At 41.8% G+C, this 23,864-nt stretch overlaps 1 protein-coding gene across 1 annotated transcript in view; it reads right to left on the reverse strand.

The window, feature by feature from the left end:
- large1 (LARGE xylosyl- and glucuronyltransferase 1) overlaps positions 1-23,864 on the reverse strand; it is a 222,755-nt gene that overhangs the window by 169,102 nt on the left and 29,789 nt on the right. The window contains exon 2 of the mRNA XM_065022063.1: positions 7,779-8,101. Within this exon, the coding sequence (XP_064878135.1) occupies positions 7,779-8,101 (323 nt within the window). The remainder of the gene's footprint in view (positions 1-7,778; positions 8,102-23,864) is intronic.

The following is a 23,864-nucleotide window of genomic DNA, read 5'->3' on the forward strand; positions in this document are numbered from 1 at the left end:
GTCTGTCTCTTTCCATGTATCTCTCTACCTCTTTTAGTCTCTATAGTCTTGGTTCCTGACTGTCTCTACCTCTTAGTCGCTGATGAAGATTTAAACAACACTGCATTACAGGGTTGCTTGGGAAATACAAGGAGTCAAATCATTGGTAGGAAAAACATTTTGTCATCGTTGTGATGATGCCAGATTGACTTTAGACGCAGTATAACGTTAGCCAGCTAACTAACATCGAGGGGACAACAGTAACTTAGCTAGCTGACCGTTGGGCCTCAGTCTACTGTTGGGCCTCACGTCTACTGTTGGGCCTCACGTCTACTGTTGGGCCTCACGTCTACTGCTGGGCCTCACGTCTACTGCTGGGCCTCACGTCTACTGCTGGGCCTCACGTCTACTGCTGGGCCTCACGTCTACTGCTGGGCCTCACGTCTACTGCTGGGCCTCACGTCTACTGCTGGGCCTCACGTCTACTGTTGGGCCTCACGTCTACTGCTGGGCCTCACGTCTACTGCTGGGCCTCACGTCTACTGCTGGGCCTCACGTCTACTGCTGGGTCTCACGTCTACTGTTGGGTCTCACGTCTACTGCTGGGCCTCACGTCTACTGCTGGGCCTCACGTCTACTGCTGGGCCTCACGTCTACTGTTGGGCCTCACGTCTACTGTTGGGCCTCACGTCTACTGTTGGGCCTCACGTCTACTGCTGGGCCTCACGTCTACCGTTGGGTCTCACGTCTACCGCTGGGCCTCACGTCTACCGCTGGGCCTCACGTCTACCGCTGGGCCTCACGTCTACCGCTGGGCCTCACGTCTACTGTTGGGCCTCACGTCTACTGCTGGGCCTCAGTCTACTGTTGGGCCTCAGTCTACCGTTGGGCCTCAGTCTGTTGGGCCTCAGTCTACCGTTGGGCCTCACGGCCTCAGTCTGGGCCTCACGTCTACTGTTGGGCCTCACGTCTACCGTTGGGCCTCACGTCTACCGTTGGGCCTCAGTCTACCGTTGGGCCTCAGTTGGGCCTCACGTCTACTGTTGGGCCTCACGTCTACTGTTGGGCCTCACGTCTACTGTTGGGCCTCACGTCTACCGTTGGGCCTCAATCTGCTGCAGAGTCCGTAGAACGGTAAAAACAATGGTAACGACGCGACCGAGAGACTGAGGAGCAACACACACATCAACAGGGAGTCTAAATGCACAGCCCTGCTCCTGTTGTCCTGTTGAGTTGAAAGATTCATATATTTGGCAACCTTATATGACTCCTAAATTACTCTTATCTGACTCCTATATGAATCCTAAATTACTCTTATCTGACTCCTAAATTACTCTTATCTGACTCCTAAATGACTCTTATCTGACTCCTAAATTACTCTTATCTGACTCCTATATGAATCCTACTTAAGTCCATTTCAGTCTCTTCTACTGATGTGAAAGAAGAGTTTCTACAGCCTGTTCCAGCATTTCTCCTCTCTTCTCAAATCCTTTCTTCCATCTCTCCTCTCTTCTTAAATCCTTTCTTCCATCTCTCCTCTCTTGTCAAATCCTTTCTTCCATCTCTCCTCTTCTCAAATCCTTTCTTCCATCTCTCCTCTCTTCTCAAATCCTTTCTTCCATCTCTCCTCTCTTCTTAAATCCTTTCTTCCATCTCTCCTCTTTCTCAAATCCTTTCTTCCATCTCTCCTCTCTTCTTAAATCCTTTCTTCCATCTCTCCTCTCTTGTCAAATCCTTTCTTCCATCTCTCCTCTTCAAATCCTTTCTTCCATCTCTCCTCTTCTCAAATCCTTTCTTCCATCTCTCCTCTCTTCTTAAATCCTTTCTTCCATCTCTCCTCTCTTGTCAAATCCTTTCTTCCATCTCTCCTCTTCTCAAATCCTTTCTTCCATCTCTCCTCTCTTCTTAAATCCTTTCTTCCATCTCTCCTCTCTTGTCAAATCCTTTCTTCCATCTCTCCTCTTTCTCAAATCCTTTCTTCCAGTCTCTCCTCTCTTCTCAAATCCTTTCTTCCATCTCTCCTCTTCTCAAATCCTTTCTTCCATCTCTCTTCTCAAATCCTTTCTTCCATCTCTCCTCTTCTCAAATCCTTTCTTCCATCTCTCCTCTTCTCAAATCCTTTCTTCCATCTCTCTTCTCAAATCCTTTCTTCCATCTCTCCTCTTCTCAAATCCTTTCTTCCATCTCTCCTCTCTTCTCAAATCCTTTCTTCCATCTCTCTCTTGTCAAATCCTTTCTTCCATCTCTCCTCTTCTCAAATCCTTTCTTCCATCTCTCTCTCTTCTGAAATCCTTTCTTCAAACTCTCCTCTTTCTCAAATCCTTTCTTCAGTCTCTCCTCTCTTCTCAAATCCTTTGTTCCAGCATCTCTCCTCTTCTCAAATCCTTTCTTCCGTATCTCCTCAAATCTTCTCTAAATGCCTGTTAGGGTTTATCACCCATTATCTACGGTCTTCTCTCACAAACTCTGTTAGTTTCATCTATCAAATAAATAGTCTTGGTCCTTCAAACAAACTGTTAGTTCATTATCTACAGTCTTAGTCTTCTCAAACACACACTGTTAGTTCATTATCTACAGTCTTCTCTACAAACTACACTGTTAGTTCATTATCTACAGTCTTCTCTACAAACACACACCTGTTAGTTCATTATCTACAGTCTTCTCTACAAACTATGTTAGTTCATTATCTACAGTCTTCTCTACAAACTCTGTTAGTTCATTAACTACAGTCTTCTCTACAAACACACACTGTTAGTTCATTATCTACAGTCTTCTCTACAAACACACACTGTTAGTTCATTATCTACAGTCTTCTCTACAAACTATGTTAGTTCATTATCTACGGTCTTCTCTACAAACACACACTGTTAGTTCATTATCTACAGTCTTCTCTACAAACTATGTTAGTTCATTATCTACGGTCTTCTCTACAAACACACTCTGTTAGCCTGTTAGTTCATTATCTACGGTCTTCTCTACAAACTATGTTAGTTCATTATCTACGGTCTTCTCTACAAACACACACTGTTAGTTCATTATCTACAGTCTTCTCTACAAACTATGTTAGTTCATTATCTACGGTCTTCTCTACAAACACACTCTGTTAGCCTGTTAGTTCATTATCTACGGTCTTCTCTACAAACACACACTGTTAGGACAGTGAGATGGGCCAATATGGATAGTAGAGATGGACCAATCAGGACAGTAGAGATGGACCAATAAGAGAAGACTTAGAGAAGGACTATGTTATCAGGATCTAGAGATGGACTCAATAAGGACACACACTGGGCCAATCAGGACAGTATAGATGAACTGTAGTTTGTAGAGAAGACCAATAAGGACAGTAGAGATGGGCCAATCAGGACAGTAGAGATGGACCAATCAGTTCAGTAGAGATGGGCCAATAAGGACAGTTAGATGGACCAATAGAGGACAGTAGCGATGGACCAATAAGGACAGTAGAGATGGACCAATAAGGACAGTAGAGATGGACCAATGTAGACAGTGATGGACCAATAAGGACTTCTCTACAAACACACACTGTTAGTCTGTTATGGACCAATAAGGTCAGTAGAGATGGACCAATCAGGACACTGTTAAGGACAGTAGAGATGGGCCAATAAGGACAGTAGAGATGGGCCAATAAGGACAGTAGAGATGGGCCAATAAGGACAGTAGAGATGGGCCAATAAGGACAGTAGAGATGGACCAATCAGGACAGTAGAGATGGGCCAATAAGGACAGTAGAGATGGACCAATCAGGACAGTAGAGATGGGCCAATAAGGACAGTAGAGATGGGCCAATAAGGACAGTAGAGATGGACCAATCAGGACAGTAGAGATGGACCAATAAGGACGGTAGAGATGGACCAATCAGGACGGTAGAGATGGACCAATAAGGACAATAGAGATGGGCCAATCAGGACAGTAGAGATGGACCAATAAGGACAGTAGAGATGGACCAATCAGGACAGTAGAGATGGGCCAATAAGGACAGTAGAGATGGACCAATAAGGACAGTAGCGATGGACCAATAAGGACAGTAGAGATGGACCAATAAGGACAGTAGAGATGGACCAATAAGGACAGTAGAGATGGACCAATAAGGACAGTATCGATGGGCCAATCAGGACAGTAGAGATGGACCAACAAGGACAGTAGAGATGGACCAATAAGGACAGTATCGATGGGCCAATCAGGACAGTAGCGATGGGCCAATAAGGACAGTAGAGATGGGCCAATAAGGACAGTAGAGATGGGCCAATAAGAACAGTAGAGATGGACCAATCAGGACAGTAGATATGGGCCAATAAGGACAGTAGAGATGGACCAATCAGGACAGTAGAGATGGGCCAATAAGGACAGTAGAGATGGGCCAATCAGGACAGTAGAGATGGGCCAATCAGGACAGTAGAGATGGGCCAATCAGGACAGTAGAGATGGGCCAATCAGGACAGTAGAGATGGGCCAATAAGGACAGTAGAGATGGACCAATCAGGACAGTAGAGATGGGCCAATAAGGACAGTAGAGATGGGCCAATAAGGACAGTAGAGATGGACCAATCAGGACAGTAGAGATGGACCAATCAGGACAGTAGAGATGGGCCAATAAGGACAGTAGAGATGGGCCAATAAGGACAGTAGAGATGGACCAATCAGGACAGTAGAGATGGGCCAATAAGGGCAGTAGAGATGGGCCAATCAGGACAGTAGAGATGGGCCAATAAGGACAGTAGAGATGGACCAATCAGGACAGTAGAGATGGGCCAATAAGGACAGTAGCGATGGGCCAATAAGGACAGTAGAGATGGACCAATCAGGACAGTAGAGATGGGCCAATCAGGACAGTAGAGATGGGCCAACCAGGACAGTAGAGATGGGCCAACCAGGACAGTAGAGATGGGCCAATCAGGACAGTAGAGATGGACCAATCAGGACAGTAGAGATGGGCCAATAAGGACAGTAGAGATGGACCAATAAGGACAGTAGAGATGGACCAATCAGGACAGTAGAGATGGGCCAATAAGGACAGTAGAGATGGACCAATAAGGACAGTAGAGATGGACCAATCAGGACAGTAGAGATGGGCCAATGAGGACAGTAGAGATGGACCAATAAGGACAGTAGAGATGGACCAATAAGGACAGTAGAGATGGGCCAATAAGGACAGTAGAGATGGGCCAATAAGGACAGTAGAGATGGACCAATAAGGATAGTAGAGATGGGCCAATGAGGACAGTAGAGATGGACCAATAAGGACAGTAGAGATGGGCCAATAAGGACTACTCAAAGCACAGTGCAGCTGGTAATACCCTTCATGCCCTTTGTCAGAGCCTTGCTAGTGATGAACGTGTCTGAACTGGGTATAATGTATAGACACAACAGAGGACATATAGAAGAGATGTACTGTGACATCACAGAACTAAAGACCCTCCAACCAACCTGCTGTTAGAATGACCTGACATCACAGAACTAAAGACCCTCCAACCAACCTGCTGTTAGAATGACCTGACATCACAGAACTAAAGACCCTCCAACCAACCTGCTGTTAGAATGACCTGACATCACAGAACTAAAGACCCTCCAACCAACCTGCTGTTAGAATGACCTGACATCACAGAACTAAAGACCCTCCAACCAACCTGCTGTTAGAATGACCTGACATCACAGAACTAAAGACCCTCCAACCAACCTGCTGTTAGAATGACCTGACATCACAGAACTAAAGACCCTCCAACCAACCTGCTGTTAGAATGACCTGACAGACAGACAGACACTTAATGAGAGTAGCCAATAATATCACAATATTTAATATGGCCAGGCTTTAATAAATAAATAGTCCGGGTGGCCATTTGATTAATTGTTCAGCAGTCTTATCGCTTGGGGGGTAGAGGCTGTTTAAGGAGTCTTTTGGTCCTAGACATGGCGCTCCGGTACCGCTTACCGTGAGGTAGCAGAGAGAACAGTCTATAACTTGGGTGACTGAAGTCTTTGACAATTTATCCAAGACTGACCAGTATGAAAATATATGCACTCTGGTAATTGACAAAATATATATTTTTTAAAGTAGATTAGTGAATATATGAAATAGAAAGGTGTGTTAGATGTTTGGATGACCTTTGGATGACCTTAGGTGGAGGTATAAAACGAATGGACTACATGCAGTGCTGAAGGTCACATTACTGGTGCATTACAGTACTGTCTGGATCAACTGTAGGAGGGGCTAACACCACATTATTACTGGTGCATTACCCTGGTAGAGAATCAATACCCACGTACACACCTGACACTAGTCTACCAGTCTTATCTCCTCCTAGTGTAACTCACCTGACACTAGTCTACCAGTCTTATCTTATCTCCTCCTAGTGTAACTCACCTGACACTAGTCTACCAGTCTTATCTCCTCCTATTGTAACTCACCTCACACTAGTCTACCAGTCTTATCTCCTCCTAGTGTAACTCACCTGACACTAGTCTACCAGTCTTATCTCCTCCTAGTGTAACTCACCTGACACTAGTCTACCAGTCTTATCTCCTCCTAGTGTAACTCACCTGACACTAGTCTACCAGTCTTATCTCCTCCTAGTGTAACTCACCTGACACTAGTCTACCAGTCTTATCTCCTCCTATTGTAACTCACCTCACACTAGTCTACCAGTCTTATCTCCTCCTAGTGTAACTCACCTGACACTAGTCTACCAGTCTTATCTCCTCCTAGTGTAACTCACCTGACACTAGTCTACCAGTCTTATCTCCTCCTAGTGTAACTCACCTGACACTAGTCTACCAGTCTTATCTCCTCCTAGTGTAACTCACCTGACACTAGTCTACCAGTCTTATCTCCTCCTAGTGTAACTCACCTGACACTAGTCTACCAGTCTTATCTCCTCCTAGTGTAACTCACCTGACACTAGTCTACCAGTCTTATCTCCTCCTAGTGTAACTCACCTGACACTAGTCTACCAGTCTTATCTCCTCCTAGTGTAACTCACCTGACACTAGTCTACCAGTCTTATCTCCTCCTAGTGTAACTCACCTGACACTAGTCTACCAGTCTTATCTTATCTCCTCCTAGTGTAACTCACCTGACACTAGTCTACCAGTCTTATCTCCTCCTAGTGTAACTCACCTGACACTAGTCTACCAGTCTTATCTCCTCCTAGTGTAACTCACCTGACACTAGTCTACCAGTCTTATCTCCTCCTAGTGTAACTCACCTGACACTAGTCTACCAGTCTTATCTCCTCCTAGTGTAACTCACCTGACACTAGTCTACCAGTCTTATCTCCTCCTAGTGTAACTCACCTGACACTAGTCTACCAGTCTTATCTCCTCCTAGTGTAACTCACCTGACACTAGTCTACCAGTCTTATCTTATCTCCTCCTAGTGTAACTCACCTGACACTAGTCTACCAGTCTTATCTTATCTCCTCCTAGTGTAACTCACCTGACACTAGTCTACCAGTCTTATCTCCTCCTAGTGTAACTCACCTGACACTAGTCTACCAGTCTTATCTCCTCCTAGTGTAACTCACCTGACACTAGTCTACCAGTCTTATCTCCTCCTAGTGTAACTCACCTGACACTAGTCTACCAGTCTTATCTCCTCCTAGTGTAACTCACCTGACACTAGTCTACCAGTCTTATCTCCTCCTAGTGTAACTCACCTGACACTAGTCTACCAGTCTTATCTCCTCCTAGTGTAACTCACCTGACACTAGTCTACCAGTCTTATCTCCTCCTAGTGTAACTCACCTGACACTAGTCTACCAGTCTTATCTCCTCCTAGTGTAACTCACCTCACACTTGTCTACTGCTGGCTGCTGCACACAGTCTGACCTGTTGCCCGGGGAGCCAGCTTTAAGCCCCGCCTCGTTGTCCCCTGTTCCCTCCTCCGAGTGAGTCTTGCTCTGGTTGCCGCGGTGATTGGTGTGATGTGGAGCAGGGCCAGCAGGGCTCCGGGGGGGTCGGCTGAGTTCACGGCGGAGAAGTTGGTTCTCCTCTTCGACCTCACGGACCCTCAGCTCCAACGCCTCCCTAGACACACCCCCTCCCAAGGCCCCGCCCCTGGCCGTCAACGTGGACAACTGAGGCAACAGGGGCGACAGGGGGAGGGGTTTCACTGTAGAGGAGACAGAGAAACAGGAAGTTGATCAGAAGCAATAGTGCCACATTCATTAAGTCAACTGAGGGCCACGTTAAATCAGCTCACTGGCCAGTTGCGGCTCGTAAACCACGAGTTTAAGACCACTGCAATAAGCCATTCGCCTGGTCCCAGATCTGTATGTGTTCAAGCCAACTGATCTTCAGCTGGCTAAAGCTCAGGCAGAATTGGTACAAGCCCCGCAGCAGGATATCATCACTTCAGGGTATAGACTCAGCAGGGTTCTCAATTTCAACTTTAACTCAACTCTTAACTCGGCTTGCCTCAACTTCTCTCCGTGAATCAATATGAATCACTGACATTGCTGGGTGTGATGGGAGGAAAGATGAAACCAGAGCACTACGACTGCAGAAGAAGCACCGGAGACAAGGAGTAATGTCACTGATTAGTCTTTAGTATATATATATATATATATATATATATCAGCCTAGAATCAGTGACTAGTGTTTAGTATATCTATCAGCCTAGCATCAGTGATTAGTATATATATCAGCCTAGCATCAGTGATTAGTGTTTAGTATATATATCAGCCTAGCATCAGTGATTAGTGTATATATATCAGCCTAGCATCAGTGATTAGTATATATATATCAGCCTAGCATCAGTGTTTAGTATATATATCAGCCTAGCATCAGTGACTAGTATATATATCAGCCTAGCATCAGTGTTTAGTATATATATCAGCCTAGCATCAGTGATTAGTATATCTATCAGCCTAGCATCAGTGATTAGTGTTTAGTATATATATCAGCCTAACATCAGTGTTTAGTATATATATCAGCCTAGCATCAGTGATTAGTATATATATATCAGCCTAGCATCAGTGATTAGTGATTAGTATATATATCAGCCTAGCATCAGTGATTAGTGTTTAGTATATCTATCAGCCTAGCATCACTCATTAGTGTTTAGTATATATATCAGCCTAGCAACAGTGACTAGTGTTTAGTATATATATCAGCCTAACATCAGTGACTAGTGTTTAGTATATATATCAGCCTAGCATCAGTGATTAGTATATATATCAGCCTAGCATCAGTGATTAGTATATATATCAGCCTAGCATCAGTGTTTAGTGTTTAGTATATCTATCAGCCTAGCATCAGTGATTAGTGTTTAGTATATATATCAGCCTAGCAACAGTGACTAGTGTTTAGTATATATATCAGCCTAACATCAGTGACTAGTGTTTAGTATATATATCAGCCTAGCATCAGTGATTAGTATATATATCAGCCTAGCATCAGTGATTAGTATATATATCAGGCTAGCATCAGTGATTAGTGTTTAGTATATATATCAGCCTAGCATCAGTGTTTAGTGTTTAGTATATCTATCAGCCTAGCATCAGTGATTAGTATATATATCTATCAGCCTAGCATCAGTGATTAGTGTTTAGTATATATATCAGCCTAGCATCAGTGATTAGTGTTTAGTATATCTATCAGCCTAGCATCAGTGATTAGTGTTTAGTATATCTATCAGCCTAGCATCAGTGATTAGTGATTAGTATATCTATCAGCCTAGCATCAGTGATTAGTGTTTAGTATATATATCAGCCTAGCATCAGTGACTAGTGTTTAGTATATCTATCAGCCTAGCATCAGTGATTAGTGTTTAGTATATATATCAGCCTAGCATCAGTGATTAGTATATATATCAGCCTAGCATCAGTGACTAGTGTTTAGTATATATATCAGCCTAGCATCAGTGATTAGTATATATATCAGCCTAGCATCAGTGATTAGTGTTTAGTATATATATCAGCCTAGCATCAGTGATTAGTATATATATCAGCCTAGCATCAGTGTTTAGTATATATATCAGCCTAGCATCAGTGATTAGTGTTTAGTATATATATCAGCCTAGCATCAGTGATTAGTATATCTATCAGCCTAGCATCAGTGATTAGTGTTTAGTATATATATCAGCCTAACATCAGTGATTAGTATATATATCAGCCTAGCATCAGTGTTTAGTATATATATCAGCCTAGCATCAGTGATTAGTATATATATCAGCCTAGCATCAGTGATTAGTGTTTAGTATATATATCAGCCTAGCATCAGTGATTAGTGTTTAGTATATATATCAGCCTAACATCAGTGTTTAGTATATATATCAGCCTAGCATCAGTGATTAGTATATATATCAGCCTAGCATCAGTGATTAGTATATATATCAGCCTAGCATCAGTGATTAGTGTTTAGTATATATATCAGCCTAGCATCAGTGATTAGTATATATATCAGCCTAGCATCAGTGATTAGTGTTTAGTATATATATCAGCCTAGCATCAGTGATTAGTATATATATCAGCCTAGCATCAGTGATTAGTATATATATCAGCCTAGCATCAGTGATTAGTATATATATCAGCCTAGCATCAGTGATTAGTATATATATCAGCCTAGCATCAGTGATTAGTATATCTATCAGCCTAGCATCAGTGATTAGTATATATATCAGCCTAGCATCAGTGATTAGTATATATATCAGCCTAGCATCAGTGTTTAGTATATATATCAGCCTAGCATCAGTGATTAGTGTTTAGTATATATATCAGCCTAGCATCAGTGATTAGTGTTTAGTATATATATCAGCCTAGCATCAGTGACTAGTGTTTAGTATATATATCAGCCTAGCATCAGTGATTAGTGTTTAGTATATATATCAGCCTAGCATCAGTGATTAGTATATATATCAGCCTAGCATCAGTGATTAGTATATATATCAGCCTAGCATCAGTGACTAGTGTTTAGTATATATATCAGCCTAGCATCAGTGATTAGTGTTTAGTATATATATCAGCCTAGCATCAGTGATTAGTATATATATCAGCCTAGCATCAGTGATTAGTATATCTATCAGCCTAGCATCAGTGACCAGTGTTTAGTATATCTATCAGCCTAGCATCAGTGATTAGTGTATCTATCAGCCTAGCATCAGTGACCAGTGTTTAGTATATCTATCAGCCTAGCATCAGTGACCAGTGTTTAGTATATATATCAGCCTAGCATCAGTGATTAGTATATCTATCAGCCTAGCATCAGTGACCAGTGTTTAGTATATCTATCAGCCTAGCATCAGTGATTAGTATATCTATCAGCCTAGCATCAGTGACCAGTGTTTAGTATATATATCAGCCTAGCATCAGTGATTAGTATATCTATCAGCCTAGCATCAGTGACCAGTGTTTAGTATATCTATCAGCCTAGCATCAGTGATTAGTGTTTAGTATATATATCAGCCTAGCATCAGTGATTAGTATATATATCAGCCTAGCATCAGTGATTAGTATATCTATCAGCCTAGCATCAGTGTTTAGTATATCTATCAGCCTAGCATCAGTGATTAGTATATATATCAGCCTAGCATCAGTGATCAGTGTTTAGTATATATATCAGCCTAGCATCAGTGATTAGTATATATATCAGCCTAGCATCAGTGATTAGTGTTTAGTATATATATCAGCCTAGCATCAGTGACTAGTGTTTAGTATATCTATCAGCCTAGCATCAGTGATTAGTGTTTAGTATATATATCAGCCTAGCAACAGTGACTAGTGTTTAGTATATATATCAGCCTAGCATCAGTGATTAGTATATATATCAGCCTAGCATCACTCATTAGTGTTTAGTATATATATCAGCCTAGCATCAGTGATTAGTATATATATCAGCCTAGCATCACTCATTAGTGTTTAGTATATATATCAGCCTAGCATCAGTGACTAGTGTTTAGTATATCTATCAGCCTAGCATCAGTGACTAGTGTTTAGTATATCTATCAGCCTAACATCAGTGATTAGTGTATATATCAGCCTAGCATCAGTGATTAGTGTTTAGTATATATATCAGCCTAGCATCAGTGATTAGTGTTTAGTATATATATCAGCCTAGCATCAGTGATTAGTATATATATCAGCCTAGCATCAGTGATTAGTATATATATCAGCCTAGCATCAGTGACTAGTGTTTAGTATATATATATCAGCCTAGCATCAGTGATTAGTATATATATCAGCCTAGCATCAGTGATTAGTGTTTAGTATATATATCAGCCTAACATCAGTGTTTAGTATATATATCAGCCTAGCATCAGTGATTAGTGTTTAGTATATATATCAGCCTAGCATCAGTGACTAGTGTTTAGTATATATATCAGCCTAACATCAGTGATTAGTGTATATATCAGCCTAGCATCAGTGATTAGTGTTTAGTATATATATCAGCCTAGCATCAGTGATTAGTGTTTAGTATATATATCAGCCTAGCATCAGTGACTAGTGTTTAGTATATATATCAGCCTAGCATCAGTGATTAGTGTATATATATCAGCCTAGCATCAGTGATTAGTATATATATCAGCCTAGCATCAGTGATTAGTATATCTATCAGCCTAGCATCAGTGTTTAGTATATATATCAGCCTAGCATCAGTGATTAGTGTTTAGTATATCTATCAGCCTAGCATCAGTGATTAGTATATATATCAGCCTAGCATCAGTGATTAGTATATCTATCAGCCTAGCATCAGTGATTAGTATATATATCAGCCTAGCATCAGTGATTAGTATATCTATCAGCCTAGCATCAGTGATTAGTATATATATATCAGCCTAGCATCATCAGTGTTTAGTATATCTATCAGCCTAGCATCAGTGATTAGTATATATCTATCATAGCATCATGTTTAGTATATATATCAGCCTAGCATCAGTGATTAGTGTTGATTAGTATATCTATCAGCCTAGCATCAGTGATTACAGCCTAGCATCAGTGACTAGTGTTTAGTATATCTATCAGCCTAGCATCAGTGATTAGTATATATATATCAGCCTAGCATCAGTGATTAGTGTTTAGTATATCTATCAGCCTAGCATCAGTGATTAGTATATATATATCAGCCTAGCATCAGTGATTAGTATATATATATCAGCCTAGCATCAGTGATTAGTATATATATCAGCCTAGCATCAGTGATTAGTATATCTATATCAGCCTAGCATCAGTGATTAGTATATATATATCAGCCTAGCATCAGTGTTTAGTATATATATCAGCCTAGCATCAGTGATTAGTATATATATATCAGCCTAGCATCAGTGATTAGTATATATATATCAGCCTAGCATCAGTGATTAGTAGTATATATATCAGCCTAGCATCAGTGATTAGTATATATATCAGCCTAGCATCATTAGTGACTAGTGTTTAGTATATATATCAGCCTCAGTGTTTAGTATATATATCAGCCTAGCATCAGTGATTAGTGTTTAGTATATCTATCAGCCTAGCATCAGTGTTTAGTGTTTAGTATATATATCAGCCTAGCATCAGTGATTAGTATATCTATCAGCCTAGCATCAGTGATTAGTATATATATCAGCCTAGCATCAGTGATTAGTGTTTAGTATATATATCAGCCTAGCATCAGTGATTAGTGTTTAGTATATCTATCAGCCTAGCATCAGTGATTAGTGTTTAGTATATATATCAGCCTAGCATCAGTGATTAGTGTTTAGTATATATATCAGCCTAGCATCAGTGATTAGTGTTTAGTATATCTATCAGCCTAGCATCAGTGATTAGTATATATATCAGCCTAGCATCAGTGACTAGTATATATATCAGCCTAGCATCAGTGACTAGTATATATATCAGCCTAGCATCAGTGATTAGTATATATATCAGCCTAGCATCAGTGACTAGTATATCTATATCAGCCTAGCATCAGTGACTAGTATATCTATCAGCCTAGCATCAGTGACTAGTATATATATCAGCCTAGCATCAGTGATTAGTGTTTAGTATATCTATCAGCCTAGCATCAGTGATTAGTATATATATATCAGCCTAGCATCAGTGATTAGTATATCTATATCAGCCTAGCATCAGTGATTAGTATATCTATATCAGCCTAGCATCAGTGATTAGTATATCTATCAGCCTAGCATCAGTGATTAGTATATATATCAGCCTAGCATCAGTGATTAGTATATATATCAGCCTAGCATCAGTGATTAGTATATCTATATCAGCCTAGCATCAGTGTTTAGTATATCTATCAGCCTAGCATCAGTGATTAGTATATATATCAGCCTAGCATCAGTGATTAGTGTTTAGTATATCTATCAGCCTAGCATCAGTGATTAGTGTTTAGTATATATATCAGCCTAACATCAGTGTTTAGTATATATATCAGCCTAACATCAGTGATTAGTATATATATATCAGCCTAGCAACAGTGATTAGTATATATATCAGCCTAGCATCAGTGTTTAGTATATATATCAGCCTAGCATCAGTGATTAGTATATATATCAGCCTAGCATCAGTGTTTAGTATATATATCAGCCTAACATCAGTGATTAGTATATATATATCAGCCTAGCAACAGTGATTAGTATATATATCAGCCTAGCATCAGTGTTTAGTATATATATCAGCCTAGCATCAGTGATTAGTATATATATCAGCCTAGCATCAGTGATTAGTATATATATCAGCCTAGCAACAGTGACCAGTGTTTAGTATATATATCAGCCTAGCATCAGTGATTAGTATATATATCAGCCTAGCATCAGTGATTAGTGTTTAGTATATATATCAGCCTAGCATCAGTGATTAGTATATATATCAGCCTAGCATCAGTGACTAGTGTTTAGTATATATATCAGCCTAGCATCAGTGATTAGTGTTTAGTATATATATCAGCCTAGCATCAGTGATTAGTATATATATCAGCCTAGCATCAGTGTTTAGTATATATATCAGCCTAGCATCAGTGATTAGTGTTTAGTATATATATCAGCCTAGCATCAGTGATTAGTGTTTAGTATATATATCAGCCTAGCATCAGTGATTAGTATATATATCAGCCTAGCATCAGTGATTAGTATATATATATCAGCCTAGCATCAGTGATTAGTATATATATATCAGCCTAGCATCAGTGATTAGTATATATATATCAGCCTAGCATCAGTGATTAGTATATATATCAGCCTAGCATCAGTGATTAGTATATATATCAGCCTAGCATCAGTGATTAGTATATATATATCAGCCTAGCATCAGTGATTAGTATATATATATCAGCCTAGCATCAGTGATTAGTATATATATATCAGCCTAGCATCAGTGATTAGTATATATATATCAGCCTAGCATCAGTGATTAGTATATATATCAGCCTAGCATCAGTGATTAGTGTTTAGTATATATATCAGCCTAGCATCAGTGATTAGTATATATATCAGCCTAGCATCAGTGATTAGTATATATATCAGCCTAGCATCAGTGATTAGTATATATATATCAGCCTAGCATCAGTGATTAGTGTTTAGTATATCTATTAGCCTAGCTGAGGAGGAGATGTTAAAGTCTTCACAGCATCAGTGATGTTTTATATCACTGTACTAAGAGGAGATGTTAAAGTCTTCACAGCATCAGCGATGTTTTATATCACTGTACTAAGAGGAGATGTTAAAGTCTTCACAGCATCAGTGATGTGTTATATCACTGTACTAAGAGGAGATGTTAAAGTCTTCACAGCATCAGTGATGTTTTATATCACTGTACTAAGAGGAGATGTTAAAGTCTTCACAGCATCAGCGATGTTTTATATCACTGTACTACTTCACAGCATCAGTGATGTTTTATATCACTGTACTAAGAGGAGATGTTAAAGTCTTCACAGCATCAGTGATGTTTTATATCACTGTACTAAGAGGAGATGTTAAAGTGTTCACAGCATCAGTGATGTTTTATATCCCTGTACTAAGAGGAGATGTTAAAGTCTTCACAGCAGCATCAGCGATGTTTTATATCACTGTACTAAGAGGAGATGTTAAAGTCTTCACAGCAACAGCAGCATCGGGCTGAATGTCAAAAGACCTAATGGAGGCTGAGGTTTCAAATTAGCAGTCAGGTCCAAGTGATGCATCTCTAGCCTTGGAGCACACAGATACCGTTCAATCAATATCCTGGATACTGAGAGGAGAGCCGGGGGCTATAGCTACGCACCAGCCAGTATCAATTTCTCCTCTTTTTTCCCCCCCGATATGTCCTCAGACATGAGAGAATATGGAGTTACTTTCATGTCATTTAATATCAAGCTAAAAAAAAACTTCTGAAGTCCAGAACAGCATTTGTAGTGTTGCAAAACAGAGAGAAAAAAACCCGAGAACATTCATTGTAAGGAAATGAAATGCGAGAACAAATGTTTTGTTAATGAATGGGCCATTTTGTCTTCTTCTTCTTGTTGAAACATTGAACCTTTCAGTTATTTAGCAGATGCTCTTATCCAGAGGATTTTTAAGGAAATCACCATGGCGAAAACACCAAACACCATGGCGACCAATCACCATGGCGATCAAACACCATGGCCATCAACATCAAACACCGATCAAACATCAAACATGGCGACCAAACACCATGGCGATCAAACACCATGGCGACCAATCACCATGGCGATCAAACACCATGGCGATCAAACACCATGGCGATCAAACACCATGGCCATCAACATCAAACACCGTGGCGATCAAACACCATGGCCATCAACATCAATCACCATGGCGACCAAACACCATGGCCATCAAACACCATGGCGATCAAACACCATGGCGATCAAACACCATGGCGATCAAACACCAAGGCCATCAAACACCATGGCGATCAAACACAATCTCCCGATCTTTGCCTGCTATTGTCCCCATCTACTGTCCCCATCTATTGTCCCTATCTATTGTCCCCATCTATTGTCCCCATCTAATGTCCCCATCTATTGTCCCCATCTAATGTCCCCATCTATTGTCCCCATCTATTGTCCCCATCTATTGTCCCCATCTAACCCCATCTATGTCCCATCTATTGTCCCCATCTATTGTCCCTATCTATTGTCCCCATCTATTGTGTCCCCATCTATTGTCCCTATCATGTCCCCATCTATTGTCCCCATCTATTGTCTATCTGTCCCCATCTATTGTCCCCATCATTGTCCCCATCTATTGTCCCCATCTATTGTCCCCATCTATTGTCCCCATCTATTGTCCCCATCTATTGTCCCCATCTATTGTCCCCATCTAGTGTCCCCATCTATTGTCCCCATCTATTGTCCCCATCTATTGTCCCCATCTATTGTCCCCATCTATTGTCCCCATCTATTGTCCCTATCTATTGTCCCTATCTATTGTCCCCATCTATTGTCCCCATCTATTGTCCCCATCTATTGTCCCCATCTATTGTCCCCATCTATTGTCCCCATCTATCTATTGTCCCCATCTATTGTCCCCATCTATTGTCCCTATCTATTGTCCCCATCTATTGTCCCCATCTATTGTCCCTATCTATTGTCCCCATCTATTGTCCCCATCTATTGTCCCTATCTATTGTCCCTATCTATTGTCCCCATCTATTGCCCCTATCTAGTGTCCCGATCTTTGCCTGCTATTGTCCCTATCTATTGTCCCCATCTATTGTCCCCATCTATTGTCCCCATCTATTGTCCCCATCTATTGTCCCTATCTATTGTCCCTATCTATTGTCCCCATCTATTGTCCCTATATATTGTCCCCATTGTCCCCATCTATTGTCCCCATCTATTGTCCCTATCTATTGTCCCCATCTATTGTCCCCTATCTCTTTGCCTGCTATATTGTCCCTATCTATTGTCCCCATCTATTGTCCCCATCTATTGTCTATCTGTCCCCATCTATTGTCCCCATCTATTGTCCCCATCTATTGTCTATCTATTGTCCCCATCTATTGTCCCCATCTATTGTCCCCATCTATTGTCCCCATCTATTGTCCCCATCTATTGTCCCCATCTATTGTCCCCATCTATTGTCCCCATCTATTGTCCCCATCTATTGTCCCCATCTATTGTCCCCATCTATTGTCCCTATCTATTGTCCCTATCTATTGTCCCCATCTATTGTCCCTATCTATACACCAAGTCACTTGGCTCTGTCATAACCTCACATGGTCTCTCCTATCATTGCTATGCAGACGACACACAATTAATCTTCTCCTTTCCCCCTTCTGATGACCAGGTGGCGAATCGCATCTCTGCATGTCTGGCAGACATATCAGTGTGGATGACGGATCACCACCTCAAGCTGAACCTCGGCAAGACGGAGCTGCTCTTCCTCCCAGGGAAGGACTGCCCGTTCCATGATCTCGCCATCACGGTTGACAACTAACTCCACTGTGTCCTCCTCCCAGAGCGCTAAGAACCTTGGCGTGATCCTGGACAACACCCTGTCGTTCTCAACTAACATCAAGGCGGTGGCCCGTTCCTGTAGGTTCATGCTCTACAACATCCGCAGAGTACGACCCTGCCTCACACAGGAAGCGGCGCAGGTCCTAATCCAGGCACTTGTCATCTCCCGTCTGGATTACTGCAACTCGCTGTTGGCTGGGCTCCCTGCCTGTGCCATTAAACCCCTACAACTCATCCAGAACGCCCCAGCCCGTCTGGTGTTCAACCTTCCCAAGTTCTCTCACGTCCACCCCGCTCCTCCGCTCTCTCCACTGGCTTCCAGTTGAAGCTCGCATCCGCTACAAGACCATGGTGCTTGCCTACGGAGCTGTGAGGGGAACGGCACCTCAGTACCTCCAGGCTCTGATCAGGCCCTACACCCAAACAAGGGCACTGCGTTCATCCACCTCTGGCCTGCTCGCCTCCCTACCACTGAGGAACTACAGTTCCCGCTCAGCCCAGTCAAAACTGTTCGCTGCTCTGGCCCCCCAATGGTGGAACAAACTCCCTCACGACGCCAGGACAGCGGAGTCAATCACCACCTTCCGGAGACACCTGAAACCCCACCTCTTTAAGGAATACCTAGGATAGGATAAAGTAATCCTTCTCACCCCCCTTAAAAGATTTAGATGCACTATTGTAAAGTGGCTGCTCCACTGGATGTCATAAGGTGAATGCACCAATTTGTAAGTCGCTCTGGATAAGAGCGTCTGCTAAATGACTTAAATGTAAATGTAAATGTGTTGTCACATGAAAAGATATACTCAAATGTAATCTAGTGTCCCGATCTATTGTCCCCATCTATTGTCCCCATCTATTGTCCCCATCTATTGTCCCCATCTATTGTCCCCATCTATCTATTGTCCCTATCTATTGTCCCTATTGTCATCTATTGTCCCTATCTATTGTCCCTATCTATTGTCCCCATCTATTGTCCCTATCTATTGTCCCATCTAGTTGTCCTCATCTATTGTCCTATCTATTGTCCCATCTATTGTCCCTATCTATTGTCCCCATCTATTGTCCCTATCTATTGTCCTATCTATTGTCCCTATCTATTGTCCCCATCTATTGTCCCCATCTATTGTCCCTATCTATTGTCCCCATCTATTGTCCCCATCTATTGTCCCTATCTAGTGTCCCCATCTATTGTCCCCATCTATTGTCCCTATCTAGTGTCCCCATCTATTGTCCCCATCTATTGTCCCCATCTATTGTCCCCATCTATTGTAACTATCTATTGTCCCCATCTATTGTCCCCATCTATTGTCCCTATCTATTGTCCCCATCTATTGTCCCTATCTATTGTCCCTATCTATTGTCCCCATCTATTGTCCCTATCTATTGTCCCTATCTAGTGTCCCCATCTATTGTAACTATCTATTGTCCCCATCTATTGTCCCCATCTATTGTCCCCATCTATTGTCCCCATCTATTGTCCCTATCTATTGTCCCCATCTATTGTCCCCATCTATTGTCCCTATCTATTGTCCCCATCTATTGTCCCTATCTATTGTCCCTATCTATTGTCCCCATCTATTGTCCCCATCTATTGTCCCTATCTATTGTCCCCATCTATTGTCCCTATCATCTATTGTCCCTATCTCTATTGTCCCCCTATCTATTGTCCCCATCTATTGTCCCCCATCTATTGTCCCCATCTATTGTCCCCATCTATTGTCCCCATCTATTGTCCCCATCTATCTATTGTCCCTATCTATTGTCCCCATCTATTGTCCCTATCTATTGTCCCCATCTATTGTCCCCATCTATTGTCCCCATCTATTGTCCCCATCTAGTGTCCCCATCTATTGTCCCCATCTATTGTCCCCTATCTATCCCCATCTATCCCTATCTAGGTCCCTATCTAGTGTCCCTATCTATTGTCCCCATCTATTGTCCCTATCTAGTGTCCCCATCTATTGTCCCTATCTATTGTCCCTATCTATTGTCCCTATCTATTGTCCCCATCTATTGTCCCCATCTATTGTCCCCATCTATTGTCCCTATCTATTGTCCCCATCTATTGTCCCTATCTATTGTCCCCATCTATTGTCCCCATCTATTGTCCCTATCTAGTGTCCCTATCTATGGTCCCCATCTATTGTCCCTATCTATTGTCCCCATCTATTGTCCCTATCTATTGTCCCCATCTATTGTCCCTATCTATTGTCCCCATCTATTGTCCCCATCTATTGTCCCTATCTAGTGTCCCCATCTATTGTCCCTATCTAGTGTCCCCATCTATTGTCCCTATCTAGTGTCCCCATATATTGTCCCTATCTAGTGTCCCCATCTATTGTCCCCATCTATTGTCCCCATCTATTGTCCCCATCTATTGTCCCTATCTATTGTGTCCCCTATCTATTGTCCCTATCTAGTGTCCCTATCTATGTCCCTATCTATTGGTCCCCATCTATTGTCCCTATCTATTGTCCCTATCTATTGTCCCCATCTATTGTCCCTATCTATTGTCCCCATCTATTGTCCCTATCTATTGTCCCCATCTATTGTCCCTATCTAGTGTCCCCATCTATTGTCCCTATCTAGTGTCCCCATCTATTGTCCCTATCTAGTGTCCCCATCTATTGTCCCCATCTATTGTCCCCATCTATTGTCCCCATCTATTGTCCCTATCTAGTGTCCCCATCTATTGTCCCTATCTAGTGTCCCTATCTAGTGTCCCTATCTATGGTCCCCATCTATTGTCCCTATCTATTGTCCCCATCTATTGTCCCCATCTATTGTCCCCATCTATTGTCCCCATCTATTGTCCCCATCTATTGTCCCCATCTATTGTCCCTATCTAGTGTCCCCATCTATTGTCCCCATCTATTGTCCCTATCTATTGTCCCCTATCTATCTAGTGTCCCTATCTATTGTCCCTATCTATTGTCCCTATCTATTGTCCCTATCTATGTCCCTATCTATTGTCCCCTATCTATTGTCCCTATCTATTGTCCCTATCTATTGTCCCTATCTATTGTCCCTATCTATTGTCCCTATCTATTGTCCCTATCTATTCCCTATCTATGGTCCCTATCTATTGTCCCTATCTATTGTCCCTATCTATGTCCCTATCTATTGTCCCTATCTATGTCCCTATCTCCCTATCTATTGTCCCTATCTAGTGTCCCTATCTAGTGTCCCCATCTATTGTCCCTATCTATTGTCCCTATCTATGGTCCCTATCTAGTGTCCCTATCTAGTGTCCCTATCTAGTGTCCCTATCTATTGTCCCTATCTAGTGTCCCCATCTATTGTCCCTATCCCCATCTATTGTCCCTATCTAGTGTCCCTATCTAGTGTCCCTATCTATTGTCCCTATCTATTGTCCCTATCTATTGTCCCTATCTAGTGTCCCCATCTATTGTCCCTATCCCCATCTATTGTCCCCATCTATTGTCCCTATCTAGTGTCCCTATCTATTGTCCCTATCTATTGTCCCTATCTATTGTCCCTATCTAGTGTCCCTATCTGGTCCCTATCTATGTCCCTATCTATCTGTCCCTATCTATGGTCCCTATCTATTGTCCCTATCTATCTATGTCCCTATCTAGTGTCCCTATCTATTGTCCCTATCTATTGTCCCTATCTATTGTCCTATCTATCTGTGTCCCTATCTATTGTCCCTATCTATCTGTCCCTATCTATCTATGTCCCTATCTATCCCTATCTATTGTCCCTATTGTCCCTATCTATGGTCCCTATCTATTGTCCCTATCTATGGTCCCTATCCCCATCTATGTCCCTATCTATTGTCCCTATCTATTGTCCCCATCTATTGTCCCCATCTATTGTCCCCATCTATTGTCCCTATCTATTGTCCCTATCTATTGTCCCTATCTATTGTCCCCATCTATTGTCCCTATCTATTGTCCCTATCTATTGTCCCCATCTATTTTCCCTATCTAGTGTCCCGATCTTTGCCTGCTATTGTCCCTATCTATTGTCCCCAACTATTGTCCCTATCTATTGTCCCCATCTATTGTCCCTATCTATTGTCCCCATCTATTGTCCCTATCTCCCTATCTAGTGTCCCCATCTATTGTAACTATCTATTGTCCCCATCTATTGTCCCCATCTATTGTCCCTATCTAGTGTCCCCATCTATTGTCCCTATCTAGTGTCCCCATCTATTGTCCCTATCTATTGTCCCTATCTATGTCCTATCTATTGTCCCTATCTATTGTTCTATTCCCCATCTATTGTCTATCTATTGTCCCTATCTATTGTCCCCATCTATTGTCCCCATCTATTGTCCCTATCTATCTATTGTCCCCATCTATTGTCCCCATCTATTGTCCCTATCTATTGTCCCCATCTATTGTCCCTATCTATTGTCCCTATCTAGTGTCCCCATCTATTGTCCCCATCTATTGTCCCTATCTATTGTCCCCATCTATTGTCCCCATCTATTGTCCCTATCTATTGTCCCCATCTATTGTCTATTGTCCCTATCTAGTGTCCCTATCTATCTATTGTCCCCATCTATTGTCCCTATCTATTGTCCCTATCTATTGTCCCTATCTATTGTCCCTATCTAGTGTCCCTATCTATTGTCCCTATCTATTGTCCCTATCTATTGTCCCTATCTATTGTCCCTATCTATTGTCCCTATCTATTGTCCCTATCTATTGTCCCTATCTATTGTCCCCATCTATTGTCCCCATCTATTGTCCCTATCTATTGTCCCTATCTATTGTCCCTATCTATTGTCCCCATCTATTGTCCCCATCTATTGTCCCTATCTATCTATTATTGTCCCTATCTATTGTCCCCATCTATTGTCTAGTGTCCCATCTAGTGTCCCCATCTATTGTCCCTATCTAGTGTCCCCATCTATTGTCCCTATCTAGTGTCCCCATCTATTGTCCCCATCTATTGTCCCCATCTATTGTCCCTATCTATTGTCCCCATCTATTGTCCCTATCTATTGTCCCTATCTATTGTCCCCATCTATTGTCCCCATCTATTGTCCCTATCTATTGTCCCTATCTATTGTCCCCATCTATTGTCCCTATCTATTGTCCCTATCTAGTGTCCCCATCTATTGTAACTATCTATTGTCCCCATCTATTGTCCCTATCTAGTGTCCCCAACTATTGTAACTATCTATTGTCCCTATATATTGTCCCTATCTATTGTCCCCATCTATTGTCCCTATCTATTGTCCCCATCTATTGTCCCCATCTATTGTCCCTATCTATTGTCCCCATCTATTGTCCCTATCTAGTGTCCCCATCTATGTCCCTATCTAGTGTCCCTATCTAGTGTCCCTATCTATTGTCCCCATCTATTGTCCCCATCTATTGTCCCCATCTATTGTCCTATTGTCCCCATCTATTGTCCCTATCTATTGTCCTATCTATTGTCCCCATCTATTGTCCCTATCTATTGTCCCTATCTAGTGTCCCTATCTATGTCCCTATGGTCCCCTATCTATGTCATCT

Source organism: Oncorhynchus nerka, linkage group LG8 (genome assembly GCF_034236695.1).
Source record: "Oncorhynchus nerka isolate Pitt River linkage group LG8, Oner_Uvic_2.0, whole genome shotgun sequence".
NCBI lineage: Eukaryota > Metazoa > Chordata > Actinopteri > Salmoniformes > Salmonidae > Oncorhynchus > Oncorhynchus nerka.